The sequence below is a fragment of the Papaver somniferum genome, unplaced genomic scaffold (genome assembly GCF_003573695.1).
Source record: "Papaver somniferum cultivar HN1 unplaced genomic scaffold, ASM357369v1 unplaced-scaffold_19, whole genome shotgun sequence".
Taxonomy (NCBI): domain Eukaryota; kingdom Viridiplantae; phylum Streptophyta; class Magnoliopsida; order Ranunculales; family Papaveraceae; genus Papaver; species Papaver somniferum.
Window position 1 is genome coordinate 15,985,149 of NW_020628818.1, and position 25,392 is coordinate 16,010,540.

Here is a 25,392-nt window from a genome sequence, read left to right on the forward strand (position 1 = left end):
CCACACTTGTAACGGTTTGCTCGCGGTTGGACTTTGAAATCCGCAAATAAACCGCATCGTAAGGAAGTAATTGTATTACTTACAAAAATAAAAATAAATATACCCATGATAAATTTTCAGAATAAATTAAGCTAGTATTTAGAAGTTGTTGAGATCTTTAGTCACTAAAGGTTGACACAGTCAAATGAATTGTTATCTTCGTGGAGATTGTTGATGTAGCTTACACCGTGCTATATGATAGAGTAACCTGTTGATCTTAGTTTGGATCTGTATCCAATTTTCTTGCGCTGTTACTGCTAAAATGGCTTCTGTTGTGAGGCAGTTTCCCTTTTCACTTGCTGTATCATAGTCCGGTAAGTACGGAGTTGGATATTTTGATTTTGCCAACCCATTAGATTTCTTCTTAGTTTGAGTTTTGATGGCTCAGATCGAAGGTTATAGCTTACAGAGTTTCCTTTTTAACTACAAAAGCAACCTCCCTTAGAAAATTATAAATCCAATTCAAATAAGATCGTCTCTTAAACTGCTTTGGAGTAACTGCATGCAAGGCTGATTGTTTCTGTGGATATTTGATTTTTGCAGTATTCAACTGATTTGGGTCTACTTTGTTTAGTATTTTTTTTTTTGACTAAATCCGCAGTTAATCCGTATCCGATCCGTATCACCCGTTGACCCGCGGATGGTTGGGCCGAACATGATTCAATTCACAAAATCTATAACTTTGATGGATTGGACGTGGGTGACCTTAATCCATATCCGTCCGTTGCACACCCCTAGTACTGACCTCAGGCGTTGAAATCCGGGTAGCGGGGCTCTGCGTCAACCCAAGTTGCATCTTCTGTTGAACGCCCACCCACTTGACAAGCCACCTAGTCCAAGACTTAGAGCAAGTCTTATGGTGGAATCCTTCCATCTTCCATCTTCCACGCCACCTCAGCACTTGGAACTGTGGATGGAAACGCAAGTGTAATGGTGGAATAGTAGAAATGTTATTCTTAATGGAACTAAAAAACGCAGTTAATTGCGTTTAACGCTATTCTTATTGGCGTTCAGATGGATTCCACGAACCCTTCCACGAAACCGTGGAATCTTACTTGGATTTTCTGTGGAAGACCCCAATTTGGAAGCCACTAGAAATTCCATGGTTTTTCCACACTTGGAATAGTTTGGATTTCACCTTAAGACTTGCTCTTACAGTTAAATCAGGTGGGACCCCAAAACAACCCTAATTTAGTAAAACGGTTTATATGTTGTGTTTGTAAAACGGTTCATTAACATAGTTGTTTATGCAACATTGCAAATTTGCAACATTCTGAACACTAAACAGTTTGAACTTTGCTAATCTGATTGAGCTGCAGCTCCAAACATAGTCAACTCACTCTCTCCATAACAATGGAGGAAGACAGGTAATTATGTTTGAATTATAAAACTAGGGTTTCTCTTTTACTAATCAAACTATAAAACCCTTATTTTGTTTTTGTATAAATTCCAGTTTTGTTTAGTGTTTTACTAGAAGTACTAATAATTGCTTAAGAAAACTCTGTATTGAGCTTCAATGAGTTGAAACATTGTTTAAATTTGTGAATTTTTCAGGTTGAATTCGCCCCATACTTCAGCAATCTCACTTGAAATTTTTGGTCATCAACTTCAATTTTCTCAGGTATAAGATTTTACTTACTCTATCCTCCCATATTGTCATTGATTAGTCATTTTCAGTCTAAATGTTCTGTCCTTGGTTCGTCTTCTCTGATCAGAAATCTAACTTTTTGTATTTCTCTCGTATGCGGCATTTGTTTAATTGGTTTTTGTTGTGGTTTAGGACCCCAATTCCAAGCATCTTGGTACTACTGTGTGGGATGCATCCATGGTATTTGTCAAATTTCTGGTAATCTCTTAAAACCTTTTGAAAAGTGTCTAGTCATTAGGTCTATTGTTGCATACCTTGTGTTGTATTTTATAAGTGCTATTGTAGTTGTATGCAAACAACCTTACTGATAATCAGTAACGCTTCACCTAATGAAGTTATTATGATCTTGCTATTTTGCAATGCTTACGAGTTATATCTCAATCTGTTGAGGTGAGGGTTACTAATGTTACGCTGCGTTCAATGGAGATTTTAGTTGGTAACATCTGATTTGGTGTAAATGCCCCAGGAAAGAAATTGCAGAAAGGGTAAGTTTTGCCCTGCAAAATTGAAAGGAAAACGTGTAATTGAACTTGGAGCTGGTTGTGGAGTAGCTGGATTTGGTGAGCCTGTCGTGTTGTGTGGTTATGTGGACTAACAAACAAATTCATGATATTGGAATTTGGTACAGCTTGTAACTTTTGTTAGACCTGACATTGCTTGAATTTGGTGTCAACTGCTTTTATCAGGCATGGCGATGCTGGGATGTGATGTTGTTACAACGGATCAGGTTGAAGTTTTGCCACTGCTCATGAGGAACGTTGACAGAAATACTTCAAGAATCTTGCAATCACATCTGCAGACAATATTCTCCTTATCAGGACCCAAAACTACCATTTTGGTAATATAGTTGTCGAGATCATATTGCTTTCTGGCAACTAGTTGATTTTCCATACTGAATATTTGATTATCTTTATTGCGCCATACATCCCACACACGAGACTAATACTCACATTTTCCCTATTGCTGAAATTTGACTCAGTTGGGATATGAGATTCGAAATATGGTTGTTCATGAACAAATGCTTCAAATATGGAAGAGCAACTTTGAGGTGAAAACTGTCCCGAGAGCAAAGGTATTCTGAATTAACCCATTTTTATTCACATAACTTAAATTCCTTCTCCTAGAACTGATGTAGAAAACAAATCCCACACAGATGGACAATAAATATCAACATCCCAGTATCCATCTTTACATTATGGGGTCAAAGGCTCAACAACTCGAAGTGGAGAAAGAGGGCCAGCACCATGATGTAGAGGTCCCAGAAGTTGGATCTACAGATAAGCATGGAAACGATGAGGATTCTGAGAGTTGCAGTGGAGTAGATGAGTCAGAAGATTGTTCGAGTAAGGAAGTTCTCGAGGACACAAAAAAAGGAGCAGGACTTGAAGGCGGGAAACTTGATGACTGGGAAGCTAGAAGATGTGGTGCTATGGCTGCTCGACTTCTACGAGACATCAAGATTACTTAAAGCTTCAGGCGTTTTTATGTATAAGTATTTCTTCTTGCTTCTACGATGCAGAGTTGCAAGTAGTTTTCCATCAGTTAAAAACTATTTGCCTCTTTCTGTTTCATTGCTGTGTTGCAGACAAGTCGGGAGAGTTACAAGCAATTGCCATTATATTCTAGCTCACTAGCCAGCTCAATTTGATGTTCATTTAGGAAAATGGGATCCTTCGCGACTATGTAGAAGACAACCTCCTTGGCATGACTCTCTTATGAATTAGAGATGAGAGCGGCACTTCCCAAAGCTTGCATACATTAGTGATTAGTTAGCCAGATGAGTTAATATTATGCCACCAGTTGAATGGGCCTGGACATTTCAACATTTCTGTGCTTCTTAGTCAGCTGTTGTTTTAGCGTTTCTTTGTTCTACTCATGGCAGTAGATTTTTCTGCTGCCATGTAGACAAAGTGTTTAATCAGAAGTCGGTTATTGTGGTAATGTAAGACCAAAATGGCTAATAATACCCTGTTTTTTCTTTGCATTGGCAAACTATACGGGATAGGCTGAATTGGCAAATCATGTTGTTTTCCTGCCTTACAAGTGAAGTATACAGGATTGTGCTCCAAAAACTATCTAGTCCATTTCAATTCAAAACTCAGGAATCAGGGATCAGGTGATGGTCAACAGGTTCGCTTTTTGGTTGTAAACTTGTCCACAAACTAGAATCCCGTCACATAGTCAATCTAAACCATCAGTAAGTTGCTTAACTACCATATTCACTGAACCATGCAAATGAGACGAATATAAGATGTAAAGAAGAATAATCAACTGGCTTCTATATATTCGTACTGGAGTCGCTAAATTTACTGCAAAAATTCCACGGTTACAAAGAAAGTGCAGCCCTAAATGCAGCAGCACTCCTCAACAACTCTTTGTTGTATGGTTACAACTGACATGTAGATGCTGTCTTCTGATGCTAACGGCGGCATTGTCGTGACAATTTTAAAACCTTTACCTTTATGTACATGGTTCGTCAGAAACCTAAAATTCCCTATCAAGCAGTAGAAATATAATATGTTTAAGAACAACGGTCATAAATTAACAATGCAGGTGCGAAAGAGAAGTAACTGCACAAAGGCATGCTTACCTAGTGATATTCTAATAATAGTCCAATTGCCCCAAAAGGGCCAACATCATCTTTCAACTCGGAGGATATTATTTTGTATGGTTCCCCGAGAAGTCGTCTCCCTCTGTGGGTCTATTGTCCAATGGCCGTCAACAATAAATTTGATCTGCTCACAAACGAAAAAGTGAAGTCATTTCAGTGGTTGCACTTACACACATCATTGGAGGTCCTTTTACTTTCTACTGTAACACAGCAGAATGTCAAAAAAAAATACCAGTAGCAAGTAACAACTGTCTATCAGACAAGGTAAAACTAGACGGGAAATGGGAAATATCAGACAAGGTGAACTAGACGGGAAACGGGAAAAAAAAATGTAGGCACAAAGAATTCCATATGGAGGGAAATATGACTGAAATACGCATTTAAAATATTTATTTTTCCCATTTTAAAACAAGAATATGGTCAATTATAGTGACAACCCAATAAGAAGATAGGTGAAGCAGAGGTTTTAGGAAGATGACCACACCTCATATACTCCAGGGTAAAGCCACAATTTTGTCGACCATAGGTTCAATTTCCTGCACGGTATATTATCACATAAGAAGTAGACACACTTATCAGGAAACACCTCAAAAATACCAAAACACAGATGTCATCTAGAGAACACTTTACATCAGAAAAGTAAACCAATGGACGGAAGGAAATAACAAAGTAAAGACCTTGATTCAATGGTACTGGTAGAAGAAGGAACTGGATCCATGTAAACTGGTTGATGCCACCCATTGAAGCTACCTGCTACCTCCACGGTTTCATGATTTCCCAAAAACTCAATCTCAACCTAGACGACAGGTTATGAAAATTATCCCATTTAGAATACAGATACAGGGATGTATATTTCTCTTTTCTTTCGAACTGAAACGAGATACAACTATATACTGGTATACAGATTCAGGTATTGGTAAACATGTGTATTTAGCTGTCCTAACAGCTACTTAGGCAGGGAATAACAAGAGGCCCACGGAAATATATAAAGATGTGCAAACAAGCAATGTAAGAAAACATAATCATGAAGAATATAAAACCACAGCACCTCTTTTAGTCCGGAAAGGCTCTCCTCTGCTGCTTGTAACTCTTCATGTTTTGCAATAATGATCTCTTGAGATTTGCTTATTTCCATCTCTGCTTTAGATTGTAGATTTGACAATACAATCTGCATAAAATAGCATAAAACACAACCTTAACTCTAACTGGATGCAAAATTGCAAACTACAGCTGACAAAGTATGGCTTGTGCACAGGTCCAAGCTAAAGATATAATCATTCGATTAGGTATCCACTACCATTCCTATGTAGAAAAAACTCAAGTACGACGGTACACCAACCAATTGGATCACATTGGGCTTTAGTAACACTTAGATGGTTGTCACGGTGCTACATTCCTAGAAAAGAATGATCCTTTCCTTGACGCCATTCAAAAAATTAAAACTCTTTCTATATGGAAGAAAAAGCTGATGAACAGTGTTCAGATAAAGCAGGTGCACCTGCTGGTGATGTGTCCAGAATCTGTAAAACAAGCTTACCTTTTCTTTCTTGATGTGTTCCTTTAGTTGAGTTAGTTCCAACTCCTTATGATGCTAGAGACATGAAAAGGTAAGACTAACATCAGATTCAATGGTTCAAAATGCAGGTGAAGAGAGAAAAAGTAACCAAGGCTGGAGAGGAAACAAATACGGTTTGTACCAGCATGAATTTTAGGTGATCAATTTCAACCTGATTGTTCCCCTCACCAGCCTTGTAGTACAGATGCAAAATGTGAAAGCACACATGTTAGACTCGTCAGTTTATACATGCTGCAACTTGAGCATTTTTCTGTAGGGGTTACCTCATTATGTTGACTACTGTCCAATTCTTCAGCTGATAAAAGATCATCCCTACAATATTATTCCAAATGATTCAGATAGTGCACGAAAAATAAAAGGGGTAGTGGTAGATACTAAAGAGACGAGTTTCCCAAGCAAAATATATTACTAGATCAAATGATCAATCACAAGTACTGAACTATATTCCACATGAAACCCCACAGAAAGACTAACCTGTCACCGCTGTACTCTGTTGCAGGAGGTGCAACAAGCTCAGAAACTTCAATACTTGCAGCAAATGTTGAGACGGCGTCGCTCTCAGCTGCTTTGTAGTTTGAACTCTCTTCGCTGTAAGGAGATTCGGCTACCAATTTCGTAAGCCTTTCACCTTCATACACTTCACCTGTACACCAAAGACCGAAGCAAATATTTAAGCAATACTACAATATTCACACCAGTAGAAGAGCCAGAATAATAAATGCATTCATTGCTATGTAACTTATTTTCTATAACCATAAAGCTTAATCCACAGCAATAACATATAGAAAACTAAGTATCATTTATCAAACATTTAATCCGGTATGTAAACAAAGACAACATTACACAGCAACAAAAAGGTATAAATGACCAATGATGTCCTCTCTAGTGAAATGAACATACCTTCAATTGCATCCAACACACCATCCAGAACAAATTTTGCTGCCCTATCCTCCAACTTCATGGATGAACTAGTGGAAGATTCTACAGAGCTCTGGGTATCATCAATGATGGGAGGTTGGCCACTATTGTCTTTGGATGGAATATCCCAACTAAAGTTGTCATCACTTGGTGCCGACACATTTTCAGCAGAATCATCGGGGCTCCAACTAATCTTACCATCACTTGGTGCTGACTCTTTTTCCATCAAAACAGCAGAGCTCCAGCTAAAGTTATCATCACCTGTTGCTGTCTCTGTTTCAGCCATGTCGGCGGAGCTCCACTTGAAGTTATCATCACTAAGTGCTGACTCTTTTTCAGCCAAGACAGCTGAGCTCCAATTACTTGGTGCTGACTCTTTTTCAGGCAAGACAGTTGAGCTCCAATTGAAGTTGTCACTTGGTGCTGACTCTTTTTCAGCTAAATCAGCAGAGCTCCAACTAAAATTATAATCATCACTCGGTGCTGAATCATTTTCATCCAAGTCAGTGGATACTATTTTAGCTAAGTGATCCGATATTTCATCTGGCCCTGTTACAGATAATGCTATATACAAATATGAAACAGTATAATCATCACCGGAAGTAGGAAAAATGCTGTAAGAAATAAAAAGAAACATGCAGACCTACGAGCACATTTTCACGATCATCGTTCTCATCCTGATTTTCCACCGATGTAATTGTGCTTTCTTGAGAGTCCGTAAGAAGCTCTGTGATAAGCTTATACCCTCTCCTTCTAACAAGATTAGCAAGATCCTTCCTGTAAGGGTTTTAGGAGTGTAAAATGTAATTAGTCCATTGAATTTACATCCCTTGAAATAAACATGATTTCATTTTTTATCGTCATACCTTTTACGGATAGGTAACAGAACATTTTACATCAATACAAACAGTAGAAAAATTTACACCTACACGAACACTTGCCAATTGTTCGACATGATTTATGTACATAAATACTGGATGCAGATTTCAATTTCATGATTCATTTGCAGAGAAAGCAGTAACTAATCTTGGTTTTTATGCTTTCAAACCCGGATGTAAGCGACAAATTTACCCTAACAATCAAACATCTACGCAAAGAATCAAGCACCACCGTCCCAATAAACAACACATTCCCAATTGCTTTACAATTGAAATACTAAATGTCTCATTTCTAGAAATTTGATTCTAAAACCCTAATTAAACCAAAAAAAAACTACAGAATCGTGAAAAAAGTAACAAATGAAAATAGAACCACGAAACGAACCTTCCATGCTCGGTTAATTCTTTCCAAGACGGAACGTGACCTTGAGGTAGACCAACCAAAGCTACAAATTCTTTAAGCTCATTACATAGCTCTGAATTACTCTTAACAGATTTTCCCGCCCTAGTTCTCCTCTTCTTAACACTGTCTCATTCCCAATTTAAACCATAACAATAATCAAACCCCAATTCAATCAGACCACAAAGAAACAAGAAACAAAGTAAAGAGTTACAAACCTCGGATTCTTGGTTGAAGAAGATGAAGAAGTAGCAGTAATTACTACGTTTCTTGGTCGAGAAATTTGGGGGAAACGAAGAATTGAATATCTGAGTTGTTGGTGAAGAAATGTACTACTATTACATTGTTTCTGAGAAGCGCAACCAAAACTTGGGAGATGACAACAGAGATTCGCCATCAAAGTTCTGAGAGAGCTCTCAGTTAACATTTTAATTAAAAATCAGGGTTTCGAAATGGAATTTCGAGAACGAGGGAGAGATGAGGGAGAGAGTGAGATTTTTCATTTGATTGTTTGTTTTTGGGAATTACAGCCAAGAGGGATAAAACAGGAGCAGCTCACGCGACACAACCAGTACTGAATGTACTCTGCTCTAGGCCAGTAGAGCAGTGCTTTCGCTTTTTGGTAAGGCATCTTAAATGATGTTTGCTCAAGCTTAGTTTTAGATCCGCATTAGCCACTACCCGGAAATGGAAGGCTGTTAGTTTCCCACGTTTGCACAATATCTTCTCAACCAAGAGGGAGAACAGGAGTTTGGTGGGCCGGATGCTATTAAATCCATGAGCTTCCTAGTTTTTCATTGGGTGAGCATGAGCGGGTATGGGCTGGTTTTCACCTCATCCGCATCCAATCCAATTCATTGTGGACATCAAATTTGCATTCATATTTAATCTGGTTTCCAACAGGTTTGCATTCAATGGATGCACGGATGCACATACGAATAATCTAAAGAATTACTTTTTTTTTCTTGCAAACGAATAACATGAGATGCCAAAACAACTTGAGAAATGAAGAAAAGAAATTAAATATCACAGATCAGGGGTCTATCATAATTGAATTTTCAGACTTCGTTCATAACCAGGTTATAACATGCAACTGGCATCACTCGTAACTTCATCAAAAGTAGAGACACGCTATGCTAGGAACTGCACTGTGCAAGATCCAAACCAAGACAAGTCATAACTATAACATATGATTCTAGGACAGTTTTTGTTATCTAACAAAACCAAGACTAGACATAGTAATAACAAATGACTTTTCCGGCTAGCCAAATGATATCATGCAATCCATTGAATCTAAATTAGCTAATCCTTTTGTTGATGGCTTCCACTAACCACCAGCATATAGTTGTATTGTGCGAATAAAAAACTTAATGAATGCTGATGGTAGATTTTTGGCAAAGGCTAAAATTATAAAATCATAATTTTACATATTTCTGACATAGCTTCAGCCGAGTATGTGAAATTCATATTTTAGAATTTAGACGTGAAAGCTCATGTCACAATAATTTCTGACTGAGTGTATAGTCTCTCAGAGCATGCATAAATATGCAATCATTAAATCCTCTCAGCTGAACTATCAATATCTTGCATATTTCATCAACAATATTGAACAAATTTGATATTCACTTTTGCATATAATCGAGAATAAATGGACGGCTCTTAGATGGATTGACCACTAGTACAGAGCAATAACTTCTTCAGGATGTCGCAAATGTTTCCTGACTATGCAGAATAAACATTCAAAATGAATATGATGCTTCTGCTACCTCATACCTCGATTATCGAATAAATATAATGCTCCTAAATAGATTGCCTGCTAGTATAAAGCCATCAATTAATTAATTATAGTGTAGTATTCATCAATTGAATTCCTAAAAAATATTTTATTTTTACCACAATATTTCATTACTTCAATTCACGGCTTTTCCTAGCATAATTCCATGAATTAGTAAAAATATTCAACTTTCGGACATATGGGCCACCACCGAGTAAGTCCCGGGAAAATGGTACAGGTGTACTCAGCAGTAATGCACGAACAAGCATCCAAAAATATGGATGAATGAGGAAATATGGAGATTTATGCAAAAAAAGGGGAAATAAAATAGTAAAAAAAAATAAAAAGGCACGCACGGCTGTGGCCGGTCCCATGCCTCTCACTCCCTTATTTTATTATCATTATTTTCTCACATCTTTTGAATTCTCAAATTCATGCAAACTCTTGGTTTTCCATATTTCTCCAAAAAGCCTAATCCCACGATTGTTAGATCTTTTTTACCAATAATATTAAAATAACATTATTTTAATATTTTAAATATTGGACTTGCGAGCAAAAAACCTTAATTGCACATTTAAACAAAAATTAAGAATTTCAGTCAAGATCAAACTCTTCTGAAAATACAAAATATTGTACAAGTTCCCGATAAAATACCTAAGATTTTCAGGAACGGACGAGCGAGGGACATGGTGGCCCGTGCACCACCATGACCGGACCTTCCGGTCCCTTGACCATCATGTCGGTCGGTCCCACGTCTCTTCATTATTATTGTAAATAATTATCCATATTTTTCACATTTCTCCAATAATTCTCTGTTAGAGCACTGCTCAGTCGAACTCGCATGCGTTGCTATCTCAAGCATGTTTGTCAAGTTTAGTTGTCAAAACTATATGTCTTGATTTCTAGACTACTTATAGCTAAGTCTCGGTTTAGGACAGATTAGTTTAGTTGAGCTCCAGACTCCATGGAGATCATCTTACGAAGACGAAGAACTACTCTAGGAACCAGTGGAACTTCATCCGACTAAAAGGTATGTGGAGACTTGAAATTATCTATCACTCAAAAGTGTATCTCTCTATCTCCTACTCTTGAGACAAAGTCGTATAAGTATGATATTTTTCATACATACACATTTGCTATTTCGATCCGAGTTTACTCGCCTATCTTTTTCTCGAAATACGTGTTGGTAAGCTTTCGCTTTAACCACTCTTCATCTTTATCCGTGATGAAAGTCATGATGACGTTTCAATCTTGAAAATAGCTTTGATGACGATAGTCGTGAATAATGATTGTTATAACATTATAGAAGAATGTTTCAATGATCGAAATGTAGAGTTGAGATTATATAACAAGCATATATAGTGTTTTCACACATTAGTGTATAAATCCAAGTGCCAGAAAACAATTGTGTGCACTTGTGCATGCGACATTGGTAAAGGAGACAGGTTGGGTAAGCGTACTGGCGGAAGTTTACTAACCGAAATTTTTTGCTGGAGTTTGCAGTTTATAAACTGGAAAACCAGTCACCTTAGGTACGCGTACTCATGGAAGTTTTCGAACCGAAAATTTCTGCTGAGTTTCCAAACTCAAATCCGGTTAGCTAAGGTACACGTACCCGTACGCGTACTCAAGCTGGTTATTTCTCAAATCGGAAGTTCATGAACTTAAAACAATAAATCAATAAGGAATGCAATCTTTGCAAACCATGGCTAAATTGTTCATGAATTGATTCAAATGAATCAAATCGGGTTTGTTTCAATTGTGTCTATGAATAAAGACCTAAGCAATTGAACAACCCTATCAACTAGTTCTTATGAGTCATTTGAACTAGTTATGAGAAAGATGAATATGATTGATATGAAAGTACTCATATGGTTAACCTCAGTTAACTATTTGTGAACCAACCAAGTGTACACGTTTAGGTACGGTTACTCAAACCTAAATGAAACACATTTCATTTGTGTATGACAAGCTAAGTTTCGATCTAACGGTTGAAAGATATTATCTTGGAGAAATCAGGTTTTTCATCTAACGGTGAACATTAAATGCTTTGTGACCAAGGTAACTTAGATTGCAAACCCTGATTTGAAAACTATATAAAGGAGACATCTAGCAACTGGAAAAACTAAACCCCACGTACACCTGCTGTATGATATTAGTTAGTTTGCTAGAGTCGATTCTCCTTTAACCTTAGTTTTCTTCCCGAGACCCTGTAGGTTAACGACTGAAAGACTTCATTAGGATTGTGAAGCCAGACGAAACGAATTCTCTTGTAGTTGAGCGATCTGATCTTGCCATTTTATATCGTACGAGTTCAACTGAATAATTGACTTGAGATTATATCTCCGATAGGGAAAGATAAAAAGAAATCACAAACATCTTCGTCTCATCGTTTGTGATTCCGCAACATCTTGTTTCGCTACCATACGATTAAGATTGTTGTGAGGTGATTGATAATACTAGGCTGTTCTTCGGGAATATAAGTCCGGATTATCAATTAGTTCATGTTCACCTTGATTTATCAAAAGACGGAACAAAAACTCTTGGGTATTTGTGTGGGAGACAGATTTATTCAATCCTATATACTTTTCTGTGTAAGACAGATTTGTCTATCAAGTCTTCGACATTGTGTCGTAGTAACTCTTGGTTGTGGTTGAGATCAGCTAAGGGAATCAAGTGTGTAGTATCCTGCTGGGATCAGAGACGTAAGGAACGCAACTGTACCTTGAATCAGTGTGAGATTTATTAGGGTTCAACTACATTCCAAACCGAAGTTAGTTTGTAGTAGGCTAGTGTCTGTAGCGGCTTAATACAGTGTAGTGTTCAATCTGGACTAGGTTCCGGGGTTTTTCTGCATTTGCGGCTTCCAACCTTCGGTTGTTGATTTATATTTAGTTTATATTTATTCCGTATTATATTTTGTTATATAATTGAAATATCACAGGTTGTGCGTTAAGATCAATCAATTAGAATATCCAACCTTCGGTTGTTGATTTAAATTGATTGACACTTGGATATTGGTCTTTGGTACCATCCAAGTTATCTCTCTAGTATTTGATAAAGACTCGCAGATTTCTGTTTGCTTGAGTATGGATCAAATCTAGAGATAGAGATATTAACTCCTTGATATACTTTTTATTAAGATTGAGTCTGACTTTCTAGTTGATTCTCTTAAAAGTATATTATATTTAGTCCATACAGATTGCTAACCGAAATATTGGGTGTGGTTGTTATACCCCCGCTTTTTCAATTGATATCAGAGCAGGCAAACATGTTTAAGACCTCAAAAGTGTGTGTTTGTAGCGATCTGACTCTATGGACAGTAGTGATATCCCTAACGTCACAAAACCAGATCAGAATTCTTCCGATACTATTCAGAGTACTGAAATCTCCGAGAATTCTCTCATATCTTCCCCTCTGTCAAAAACTGTTGTAGATTGGGAAAATCGCCTAGATGAACAACTGGATGAAATTTCAGATGAAAGTGACTCTGAAGAGGGACCAAGTATTGATGAGGAAGTCTTGCAATAGATCATACTCTTTGAAAATATCATAGATGAAAAAGGATCATATGCCTACCTTGCAGAATATTTGTTTCCTCTCTGTCGTGAAACCATGAAACTAAAAAAACTCTTTAAAGGATATGAAAGTGGTTATACACTGTTACAATCCATCCTCAAATACCGTGATGAAGAAATCAGGTCAAAGAACGCTAAATGTGAAAAACTTCAGAAGAGTATCTATGAGTTGAAAGAAAAACTTGTAGAATCTAAGGCAATGTGTGTCTCTCAACTGAAAGAGGCTTATGACAGAGAACAACTCTTTCGCATCAAAGAGAAGCAATTGAATGATGATCTATCTAGAGCAGTCAACAAGATAAAGTCTCTAGAAGAGAATCTTAAAAGGTTCAATAATAGCTCTACAAAATTATATTCCATGTTAGGATCACTTAAAGAACATCGTGATACACGTGGTCTGGGATATAAAGGAATAGACGCTCCAAGCACTGGAAAGATAAACTTTATCCTTGCTAAAGACAATTCACTATGTGAAAAATCATCTACTACAACTGGTGATGCTGTAAACAAAGATTGTTATCCTTCAAAGAGAGGTCATAGGAGAGCCGGCAAAACCTTTAACTGCTACTACTGTGGATACAAAGGTCATGTTGGACGGAAATGTCGCTTTCAGATAAGGAATGAAAAACTTCATAATATTCTCATATGGATGTCAAAAGAAGTAATCAAACATGTTTCTCTTCATACTGGGAACGTCATTGTCTCGAATCCTGAAAAGTACAGTGACAATTCTTATATTAGTTATAAGTATGATTCAAATTTCTTGTATAATCGTAGAGAAAAGAAACACATATGGACAACTAAGTCGGTTGATGTTTCAGTAAATAGAAAAAGACGTCAAAGTAAGAAGGATATTTTAATAAAGGAGGGAATATCATCTATTGGAAAGGATCACACTGTGTCAAAAGTATCGGGTTCTGATTACATTCATATCAACAATCGTGCTGCCGATTTAAAGACCAGTATAAATAATCTCAAGCGGAAAATCAAAAAATTAAGGAAGAAAGCATTTTCAGGTATGACTCATCCTTATCATAATAATTCTTTTGAAAATATTCCCGCTACTTCTCCTTCTATCTCATAGAAGGAAAACGATGATTATTTACTCGCTCATACAACAACATAATCATTTTGTAAACGGTGCATTCTCATTCCAACCTTAAGAGAATCCACATTGAGTTCAAGATATAACCCATCTTGACAAAAATGGTTGTTTTATTACTCGTTTGTAATTCGTTTTCAGGGGCTAGTTTGAAGGTTTTTCAATGCTCCTTTCGTGTCTTTTAAATCTCTTGGAAAAGTCTTTTGATATAAGACTCCCTTGCTCATACGGTTTAGAACCTGTTTCCTAACCGTGAGCGTTTGCGTACCTGGCCATTACCGACATTAACCCTAAGGTTTTTCTATATGTATCTCATATATATATATATGTATATATCATGAAATTTTTTCTTTGTATATACTAGTTCGGTAACGGAAACAGTCTCCTGAGGATTAAAGGTGCAAACAATGGAAGGGTGCAAGAAGGAAGTTGAGATTGAAAAAGATGTTATTGCTGGGTTTTATGAGAATCCCGTTCTTATAAACTGCTACCAGGCGATAGATCATGTAAACAATCAACCATTTCAAATGTCTCAACAACTGGTTGGAAATCTTCTTCAAGATTTTCAAGTTCTACGTGAACAATTCATGATCGCTAAAATAAATCTCGAGTTCGTGAGGAACAAGTTGAAGGAAGCCAATGAGGAACTTGTCTCTGTTCGATATCTTTTAGCTCGACTTGATTAGATGATTTATTTGACTAGGAAAATTCTTAAAAGAATTTTATTCTTCTTTTTATTTAAGAAGGATAACTAGGGTTTGGAATAGCCATTATTGTGAGTCCACGTAGCTATGTCCAACGTTTTCATCTTCATGTTTTTAGATTTATTTTTTTAAATTCTAAAGTTGGTTTGTAAGATGATTTTTGCAGTATTAATCTTTATGGTTTTATATATTGCAATATTTTATGGGATATGTGTGTTTGCATCCGTGAACTATTATTGTCCCATACAATGTCAAAAGTTATCTCGTTTATATGTCGATATGCATGTACTGATACAAGATCGATGAACTCTTGACATAACAAAAGTTAATCCTATATTGTCAATTCTTTGATGGAAGATAGGTTAAAATCTTTTGTTCACAAGGTTTATGTCTATTATATGTCATTATGCAAATAGTGATGAAAATAGAATGAATCCTTGTATATTCCGCAGTGTTGATCTTTCCCTGATCCATATTTTATGTGTATATTGTGCGGCTCCATAAGTCTTCTTGTATGAGCATTTCCAACTAAACTAATCATATATTCGTTTGTGGTTTTTTTGGTTGTGTATTCCAATTAAATTAATCATGGGTTCTCTTGTGGTTAGTTTAATTGAGAATTTTTGGATACAAAATCATTTGTGGTTTTTGGTGTCCAAAGAAATCCTTCTTTTCTTGTAAAAGTAAGGTCGCTCTTGTTGTTCTTTCGGGAATGACATCAAATGGGGGAGAGTTCTTTTGAACTTGCGCTTAATTTCCATATCTTTGTGAGGAGTGCGGCTGTGAAATTTTGAGGAGTTATCTTGTATCTTTATAAAATCCGTGATGAATGCATTTAGCTTTGGCTATATGATTTCACTAAACAAGTTGATATATGCTTTTCTTTGGTCTTGAAGTATCTCCATGAAAATTTCACTAGGATCCCGTTTTCGTACCTTTGACAAAAAGGGGGAGAATCAATATGTAGTTCGCACTACAAATACATATGGTTTTCGGATCATTATGTAAGGGGGAGTGGTTTTCGTGTTGAGACGAAGTATTGACTAAGGGGAAGTGATACATATCACCATAGTATTGTTGTCGAAGTTGTGATATAAGAACTTTGATACTGTGTAATAATACTACGACACTATATAACAATGATCTAGAGATTTTTTTTCTCATTGTTATGGGTACGGAACTTCAACAACTATGATGTTGAATTGAACATCTATGGAATCATGAGAGACGAAGTTTTCAAGTAACGTTGAAGCACCAAGGAGATCATGCATGTGGACGAGAAGCTACAAAGTTTTATTTATTTTGGAATCCATATGTATTGATAGTTTTTCACCAAAATTGACAAAAGAGGAGATTGTTAGAGCACTGCTCGGTCGAACTCGAATGCGTTTAGTTGTCAAAACTATATGTCTTGATTTCTAGACTACTTATAGATAAGTCTCGGTTTAGGAAAGATTAGTGTAGTTGAGCTCCAGACTCCATGGCGATCATCTTACGAAGACGAAGAACTACTCGAGGAACCAGTGGAACTTCATCCGACTAAAAGGTATATGGAGACTTGAACTTATCTATCACTCAAAATTTTATCTCTGTATCTCCTACTCTTGAGACAAAGTCATATAAGTATGATAGTTTTCGTACATACACATTTGCTATTTCGAGCCGAGTTTACTCGCCTATCTTTTTCTCGAAATACGTGTTGGTAAGATTTCACTTTAACCACTCTTCATCTTTATATGAAGAAATTTATGATGACGTTTCAATTTTGAAAATAGCTTTGATGACGATAGTCGTGAATAACGATTGTTATAACATTATAGAAGAATGTTTCAATGATTGAAATGTAGAGTTGAGATTATGTAACCAACTATGGATATAAGCAAATATAGTGTGTTCGCACATTAGTGTATAAATCCATGTGCAGGAAACCAATTGTGTGCATTTGTGCATGCGAAAATGGTAAAGGAGAAGGTTGGTTACGCGTATCCGTACCCTTACTGGTGGAAGTTTTCTAACCGAAAATTTCTGCTGGAGTTTGTAGTTTACAAACTGGAAAACCAGTCACCTTAGGTACGCGTACCCATATGCGTACTCACAGAAGTTTTCGAACCGAATTTTTTTGTTGTTTCCAAACTCATATCCGGTTAGCTAAGGTACACATACCCGTACGCATACTCAAGCTGGTTATTTCTCAAATTGGAAGTTCATGAACTTAAAACAATAAATCAATAAGGAATGCAATATTCGCAAATCATGGATATATTGTTCATGAATTGATTCAAGCCAATCAAATCGATTTTGTTTCAATTGTGTCTATGAATAAATACCTAAGCAATTGAACAACTCTATCAACTAGTTCTTATGAGTCATTTGAACTAGTTATGCGAAAGATGAATATGGTTGATATGAAAGTACTCATAAGGGTAACCTCGGTTAGCTATTTGTGAACCAACCAAGTGTACACATTTAGGTACGGTTACTCAAACCTAAATGAAACAAATTTCATTTGTGTATGACAAGCTAAGTTTCGATCTAACGGTTGAAAGATATTAGCTTGGAGAAATCAGGTTTTTCATCTAGTGGTGAATATTGAATGCTTTGTTACCAAGGTAACTTAGATTGCAAACCTTGATTTGAAAACTATATAAAGGAGACATCTAGAAACTGGAAAAACTAATCCCCACACCTCATGTGTGATACTAGTTAGTTTGCTAGAGTCGATTCTCCTTTAACCTTAGGTTTCTTCCCGAGACCCTGTAGGTTAACGATTGAAAGACTTCATTGGGATTGTGAAGACAGACAAAACTACTTCTCTTGTAGTTGAGCAATCTGATCTTTCCATTGACACTTGGATATTGGTCTTTGGTACCATCCAAGTTATATCTCTAGTATTTGATAAAGATTCGCAGATTTCTATTTGCTTGAGTATAGATCAAATCGAGAGATAGAGATATTAACTCCTTGATATACTTTTTATTAAGATTGTGTCTAACTGCCTAGTTGATTCTCTTAAAAGTATGTTAGAGTTAGTCCATACAGATTGCTAATCGAAATATTGGGTGTGGTTGTTATACCCCGCTTTTTCATTCTCCATATTTTAGTAAATTCTTTTTCATGGGCACTCTTATGCACGCTCGGACGTCCATTCACCACGGATGACCGGCTCCCATGTCCACTGGTTGGTCGATATTCCTTGACCCACATTGGAAAACTCTTCATCTTCAGGATTCAACGTTCTCCAAAAAAATTAAGGTTTCAAATTTATGATAATTCGATAAACGTCGATAACTTTCATATTGATCCAGCAATCAATATTTTTAATAAAATTTTAGTGTTCGGTACTGCTACCAACATTTTAATGGCTATATTGTTCGAGAGAAACATGATTGGGAAGGACATCAACTCGTCCGATCATCAAAGACAAACTTAACATCTTCTGCAAGCAAATTGCAAAGAGGTCTAGAAATCCAGCTAAAATCCTTAATGAATCGACGATAAAATCCTGGATTCCCTAAGAATGACCTAATATCTTTTACAACATTTGGGACCTGTAAAGTCTTAATAAGGTCAACTTTGGCTTTATCTACCTCTACACCCTTTGAAGAAACGATGTGCCCTAAAACAATTCCTGATTTAACCATGAAATGACATATTTCCGAATTAAGCACTAAATTCTTTTCCTTACACCTAGTCAACACTAATGTCAAATGATGTAAGCACTCATCAAAAGATGAACCAAACACTGAAAACTCATGCATAAAGACCTCTAAAAACCTTTCTTCCATATCAGAAAATATGCTCATCATACAACATTGAAAAGTCACAGAGGCATTACATAGACCGAAAGGAATGCGTATATGCGCAAAGGTACCAAAGGGACAGGTAAAAGTGGTTTTCTCTTTGTCTTCTGGGGCAATAACGATCTGATTGTAACCAGAGTAGCCATCTAAGAAGCAATAATGATTATGTCAGCTAATCGCTCTAGCATTTGGTCAAAAAAAGGAAGGGGAAAGTGATCCTTCCTTGTGACCTTGTTCAATTTCCTATAGTCAATACAGACACGCCATCCTATGGTCACTAGGGTTGGGATTAACTCATTATTATCATTTTGGACTACAGTGATGCCTGATTTCTTGGGAACAACTTGCACGGGGCCGACCCACTTACTGTCTGAAATTGGGTAGATAATACTCGCATCTAACAACTTAAGCACCTATTTTCGAACTACCTCTTTCATGTTAGGGTTCAGTCGACGTTGCATCTCCCTAGAAGGTTTAGAGTCTTCCTCTAAATGAATCTGATGCATACACACGGTAGGACTTATACCCTTAATGCCTGCTATAGTCCACCCTAAAGATTCCTTATTATCTTGAAGTACATTTACTAGCCTACTTTCCTGATCACTATCCAAATCGGAAGCTATAATCACAGGTAAAGTCACAGATGGGCCTAAAAACACATACATGGTATCTGGTAGTGGTTTGAGGTCCAACTTAGGAGGCTCTTCTAAAGAAGGAATTAAGGTAGTCTCAGAAGATGGTAATTGTACGAACCTAGCTTTCCATCTATTAGTGTCTAACACAGGGGTAGAATCTGATAGAGCATTTACTTGTTCAATAGTGCTATCATCGTCAAAATCGAAACCAAAATGGGATAGACAACTTTCTGATGGGTCTTCAGAAAAAATGTTTGGTAATGACTCCTGAACTAAGGCTTCTATCATGTTCACCTCTTCAACGCACGTGTCATCTAGCTCATAAGGTAGCTTACTGACATTAAAAATGTTCAGCTCCATAGTCATATTACCGAAAGATAAATTCATCACACCATTTCGACAGTTAATGATCGTATTAGACGTAGCTAAAATGGGCGACCTAAAATCACATGTATTTGGTTCTCTGGGTCAGGGACATGTTGGGTATCTAGCACAACAAAATCAACTGGATAAATAAACGTGTCGAACTCAATGAGAACATCCTCGATAATAATACCTCGAGGAATTTTAATGGACCTATCAGCTAACTGCAGTGACATCTGAGTAGGTTTCGTTCCACTAAGTCCTAGCTGTAAGTACACATGGTACGACAGTAAGTTCACACTGGTTCCTAAGTCAAGTAAAGAGTTTTCAACCCAAAAGTTACCTATTATGCAAGAAATGGTAGGGGAACCTGGGTCTTTGTACTTTGTATTTGTGATGTTCTAAATGATTGAACTTACATGACTAGCTAAAAAGGCTTTCTTATGGACGCTAAGTTTTCGCTTGTACACATATCCTTAAGGAATTTGGCATAAGCAGAAATTTGCCTAATTGCATCTATTAAAAGAAGTTTTATGGTAACTTGCTTAAAAAACTCCAATATATGATTAAAGTTCGATTCCTTCTTTGTTGGTACTAATAGCTGGGGAAATGGGGCTCGAGGAACGGAATTAGACCTCTCAGGAACCGAATTTGTATCATCGGAAACTTTACCCCTCAGCTAGTGGTGGTCCTGAGGGGCGAGATTCTGAGGGGTGAACTACAACATGTTCATATCGGGAATGGTTACCTTATTGTCTACAACTTTACCACTCCTAAGGGTTCTAATAGCATTCAATTGATTCGATGGTTTTGCACCTACTTCATGAACTCCTCTAGGAATGGTATTAGTCTGACTATAGGGAACCTTCCATTATCTCTCTCACTTAAAGTCTTAGCTATTTGGCCTACTTGAAGTTCTAACTTAGAAAGGGTCTGAGCATTATGCTTGGTTTCCTGTTGAAAACTAACATGTCTCTGTGCTAACATTTCCTGATTTCTTGCTAACATCTTAATAGATTCATATAAGCTAGTCGTTTTATTCTATGGGCCCAAAGAATTCTTAGTGTAACCAAAACCTTGGGGAGCATTAAAATTACTAAACTGACCTTGACTCTGGCCCATCGACCATGAAAGGTTCGGATGGTTTCTCCAACCAGGATTATAGGTTTCTGAATATGGGTCAAACTTTTGACGGTTATCGAATCTAGCGTTATTATAAAGAGCATTGGATTTCTCTTTATTATTCTGGCCTTCCCAAAAAGGCTCCACTCTACGTATCTACCACTAGTGTGACCCACTTCTAAAGCTTCTAACCTTTTTGCTATAACAACAATTTTGGCATCTGATTCAAAGCCTCCTTCTACCCTATTAACGTTTCCTCTGCCTAGAAGAATTGTTTTCTGGGGTTCCCTACTCTTTTCCCATTGTTGGGTCTTTTTGGCGATGTCATTCAAAATTTCATCGCCGCATCAGCTGTTTGGTTTTCAAACCCACCTGTACACAGAGATTCTACCATGGTTGTTGTGGAATAATCTAAATCCTTCATAAAGGATCTGAACTAGCCTAACCTTTTCTAAAAGATGATGAGGACATTAAGTTAACAAATCATTGAACCTTTTCAAATACCTATATAAAGATTCTTCCTCATATTGAGAAAACCTGCAGATTTGCGTCCTAATAAACGATGTTTTGTGCCTAGGGAAAAACTTTTTCAAAAAGGCAGATGTAAGTTGTTCATATGTTTCGATTGACCTGGAAGCCAAACTATATATCCAGGATTTGGATTTATCTTTCAGGAAAAAATGGAATAACCTAAGTTTCAAAGCATCATTATCAAGGTCTCTAATTTTTAGGGTACTACAAATTTCCTCAAAATCCCTAACATGGAAATAGGGGTTTTCATTTTCTTTCCTTAAAAATATTGGGAGCATTTGTAAGGTCCCAGGTTTAAGTTCATAATTTGCTTACGTGTCAGCTAACCTGATACATAAGGGACGAGTAGTCCTAGTCGAATTCAAGAAAGCTTTCAAAGTTATAATTTCTGGCGCTATCGGAGTAATATGGATTCTCTCGTCAGTAAAAGACGGACGTTCAAAACAGGATTTTCCGAAAATTGGACTTTCTAAATTAAGGTAATCGAGACTCTTAAAACTACTAGGTTTTTCTTTAATAAATCGACCTAGCGCGTCTCTTTTATGTTCAGGCATACACAAGAATTCAGCAAAAATCTGTGCACATGCAAATGCTAGGCTCACTAATTTAGATAATCTTGGTTTACCTACAACAAAATATACCAAAAGGTACGAGGCTGAGGTTTGTGGACTTTCAGCTGGTAACTCCCATAAAGTCCAAGGCACGGGTTCAGCTTACTAATCCATGAGATTTCCTAAACTCAGCGATTCTGATGAAGGTGCAGTTGGTGTGTGCACGTGTATTCTTGTATTTACAAAAGCTTCAACACAAAAGAAAACCCACTGACAGGGGACTCGTGGGTGGATAGAGTTTTACCTTCCGTGCCAGACGGGCGACAAATCGGTTAGAGTCGACTCAGGCCACCGAATCCTATGTTAGTGTACAAACCTGAGGGGCCGAGACAGTATAGTAACTGTCGTCCTTCCATGCAGCAGTTTTTATTTAATGTTAGAGCACTGCTCGCATGCGTTGTTGTTAGAGCACTACTCGGTCGAACTCGCATGCGTTGCTATCTCAAGCATGTTTGTCAATGTTAGTGATCAAAACTATAAGTCTTGATTTATAGTCTACTATAGCTAAGTCTCGGAATAGGATAGAAAATATAGTTGAGATCAAGAACTCCATGGCGATAATCATACAAGACGAAGAACTACTCAAGGAACTGGTGGAATTTCATCGAGTAAAAGGTATGTGGAAACTTGAATTTATCTATCACTCAAAAGTCTATCTACTCTATCTCCTTTTTTCGATACAAAAGTCGTTGTGCTATATAGACTTTGATTATACACATTTGCTATTTCGAGCCGAGTTTATCTCACTTATCTATTTCTCGAAATATGTGTTGGTAAGCTTTTTCTTTGTCCAAGTTCATCTCTATCTAGTTACGAAAGTCATGTTAAGTTTCAATCACTTGAAAATGGCTTTGACTAAAAATGGTTTGTGAATAACAACTATATAACGTCCTCTAAGAATGTTTCAATGATTGAAACGAGAGTTTAGATTATATAACCATTGTTGGATATAAGCATTATGTGGTAAAACATATGTATAAGTCCTTATTCCTTGAACCAAAGGATGCGTACTTTTCTGCTCAGGAAAACCGGAACAGAGTCCGCGAACCCAGTCCGCGAACTGTCAGAGGTTCTCTTCCCGAGAAAATCTGTTGGAGTTTGTAAACCTTTTATAAACTTATTCTGGGTACTTAAGTCCACGTACCTAGTCCGCGTATTATTTCTAAAAAATATTATTCGTGAACTTATACTTATATAAACTAAGGAATGCAAGTTTTCAAACCGTGGTTATAAAGTTCATGAATCGATTCGAGTGAATCAAATCTTTTTTTCTTCGATTGTGTCTTGTATACTTCTATAAGATCTAAGCAGTTGACCAACTCTCGAACTAGTTCATTTGAGTCATTTGAAATAGTTATGGTAAAGAAGAATATGGGATATGAAAGTGCTCATATGGCTAACCATTTGGTTAACTATTGTTGAACCAACAAATGTACATGTTTCGGTACGGTTACACAAGCCTAAAATCGTGTGTTTCATTTGTGTGTAACAAGATAAGTTTTCGATCTAACGGTTGAAAGATATTAGCTTGAATCTAATCAGGTTTTCATCTAACAGTGAATATTGAATGCTTTGTTATTAAGCTAACATTGATTGCAAATCCTGATTTGAAAGACTATATAAGGGAGAACTATAACAACTGGAAACCTAATCTCCACATCTCTTGTGTGATACTAGTTGTATAATCTAGAGTCGGTTCTCCTTTAACCTTAGGTTTCTTCGAGACCCTGTAGGTTAACGACTTTAAGACTTCATTGGGATTATGAAGCCAGACCGATACTACTTTCTTGTAGTTGTGTGATCTAATCTTGTTATTTCTATCGTGTTGAGTACAATCGTAACGATTGGTTTGATATTGATATCTCCGATAGGCAAGATATAAAAGTAATTACAAACATCTTCGTTTCATCGTTTGTGATTCCACAATATCTTCTTTCGCCGCGTCGATTAAGACTATTCTGAGGTGATTGATAATACTGAGTTGTTCTTCGGGAATATAAATCTGGTTTATCAGTTGGTTCCTATTCACCTTGATTTATCAAAATACGAAACAAAACTCTTAGGTATTTCTGTGGGAGACAAATTTATTTATTACTGTAGACTTTTCTGTGTGATACATATTTGTTTATCAAAGTCTTCGATTTTGGGTCATAGCAACTCTTAGTTGTAAGTGAGATCAGCTAAGGGAATCAAGTGCATAGCATCCTGCAGGGATCAGAGACATAAGGAGCGCAACTATACCTTGGATCAGTGTGAGATTGATTTGGGTTTAACTACGGTCCAGACCGAAGTTAGTTTGTAGTAGGATAGTGTCTGTAGCGGCTTAATACAGTGTGTGTTCAATCTGGACTAGGTCTCGGGGTTTTTCTGCATTTGTGATTTCCTCGTTAACAAAAGTTCTGATGTCTGTGTTATTTCTTTTTGCGCATTATATTTTGTTATATAATTGAAATATCACAGGTTGTGTGTTTGAATCAATCAATTGGGAAATCCAACTTTGGTTGTTGATTGAAATTGATTGATCCTTGAACATTGGTATTTGGTACCGTTCAAGTGATTTCTCTTGTATTCAACTAGACTCACAGATTTCTATTTGCTTGAGTAAGAATTGAATCGAGAAAGAGAGATATAATTCCTTGATATACTTTATTAAGATTGAGTCTAGTTGATTCTCTTGAAAGTATATTGGAGTTCGTCCATACAGATTGCTAATCGAAATATTGGGTGTGGTTGTTGTACCCACGCTTTTTCAGTTGCTATATCAAGCATGTTTATAATTGTTAGTGATCAAAACTATAAGTCTTGATTTCTAGTCCACTATTAGCTAACTCTCGGACTAGGATAGAAAGTGTAGTTGAGCTCAAGACTCCATGGATATCATCATACAAAGATGAAGAACTACTCAAGGAACTGGTGGAACTTCATCGACTAAATGGTATGTGGAGACTTGAACTTATCTATCACTCAAAAGTATATCTACTTTATCTCCTTTCTTAAGACAAAAGTTGTTTTGCTATATAGACTTTGATTATACACTTTTGCTATTTCGAGAGTTTATCTCGCTTATCTATTTCTCGAAATATGTGTTGGTAAGCTTTCGCT

General features: G+C 36.8%; 2 protein-coding genes across 7 annotated transcripts; one reads left to right on the forward strand and one right to left on the reverse strand.

Annotated features, from left to right (window-relative positions):
* Nucleotides 1–1,292: 1,292 nt before the first annotated feature.
* Nucleotides 1,293–3,671, forward strand: LOC113338727 (protein N-lysine methyltransferase METTL21A-like). 3 transcript variants are annotated; one of them, XM_026584104.1, is made up of 8 exons: nucleotides 1,293–1,406; nucleotides 1,594–1,660; nucleotides 1,820–1,885; nucleotides 2,154–2,247; nucleotides 2,374–2,525; nucleotides 2,667–2,759; nucleotides 2,841–3,173; nucleotides 3,273–3,671. In XM_026584104.1, exons 1-7 carry the CDS (start codon nucleotides 1,393–1,395, stop codon nucleotides 3,153–3,155), a joined length of 801 nt encoding a protein of 266 aa, XP_026439889.1. In that variant the 5' UTR covers nucleotides 1,293–1,392; the 3' UTR covers nucleotides 3,156–3,173; nucleotides 3,273–3,671. The 3 variants fall into 3 exon arrangements, with proteins under 3 accessions (XP_026439889.1, XP_026439888.1, XP_026439890.1); XM_026584103.1 differs by having other exon boundaries at nucleotides 2,841–3,671; XM_026584105.1 differs by lacking the exon at nucleotides 2,841–3,173.
* A 267-nt stretch (nucleotides 3,672–3,938) lies between these two features.
* On the reverse strand, nucleotides 3,939–8,686 carry LOC113338726 (protein PTST homolog 3, chloroplastic-like). Of its 4 annotated transcripts, none has more exons than XM_026584102.1 (13): nucleotides 8,289–8,686; nucleotides 8,056–8,196; nucleotides 7,436–7,569; nucleotides 6,775–7,275; nucleotides 6,349–6,517; nucleotides 6,138–6,186; nucleotides 5,996–6,046; nucleotides 5,836–5,889; nucleotides 5,347–5,466; nucleotides 4,976–5,094; nucleotides 4,783–4,834; nucleotides 4,278–4,422; nucleotides 3,939–4,181 (listed from the first exon to the last, which is right to left on the reverse strand). In XM_026584102.1, exons 1-12 carry the CDS (start codon nucleotides 8,495–8,497, stop codon nucleotides 4,324–4,326), a joined length of 1,698 nt encoding a protein of 565 aa, XP_026439887.1. In that variant the 5' UTR covers nucleotides 8,498–8,686; the 3' UTR covers nucleotides 3,939–4,181; nucleotides 4,278–4,323. The 4 variants fall into 4 exon arrangements, with proteins under 4 accessions (XP_026439887.1, XP_026439885.1, XP_026439884.1 ...); XM_026584100.1 differs by having other exon boundaries at nucleotides 6,775–7,341; XM_026584099.1 differs by having other exon boundaries at nucleotides 6,775–7,356.
* Nucleotides 8,687–25,392: the final 16,706 nt, after the last annotated feature.

Excerpts from the sequence above, each read along its gene's own strand:
- LOC113338727 (XM_026584103.1), top strand. Across the intron at positions 1,886-2,153 it reads TGGTATTTGTCAAATTTCTG|GAAAGAAATTGCAGAAAGGG; the intron begins GTAATCTCTTAA and ends TAAATGCCCCAG. Across the intron at positions 2,248-2,373 it reads TTGTGGAGTAGCTGGATTTG|GCATGGCGATGCTGGGATGT; the intron begins GTGAGCCTGTCG and ends TGCTTTTATCAG.
- LOC113338726 (XM_026584099.1), bottom strand. The coding sequence starts at position 8,497 with ATGTTAACTGAGAGCTCTCTCAGAACTTTGATGGCGAATCTCTGTTGT. Across the intron at positions 7,570-8,055 it reads GAATTAACCGAGCATGGAAG|GAAGGATCTTGCTAATCTTG; the intron begins GTTCGTTTCGTG and ends AAACCCTTACAG. Across the intron at positions 7,357-7,435 it reads TCGTGAAAATGTGCTCGTAG|CATTATCTGTAACAGGGCCA; the intron begins GTCTGCATGTTT and ends ATTTGTATATAG.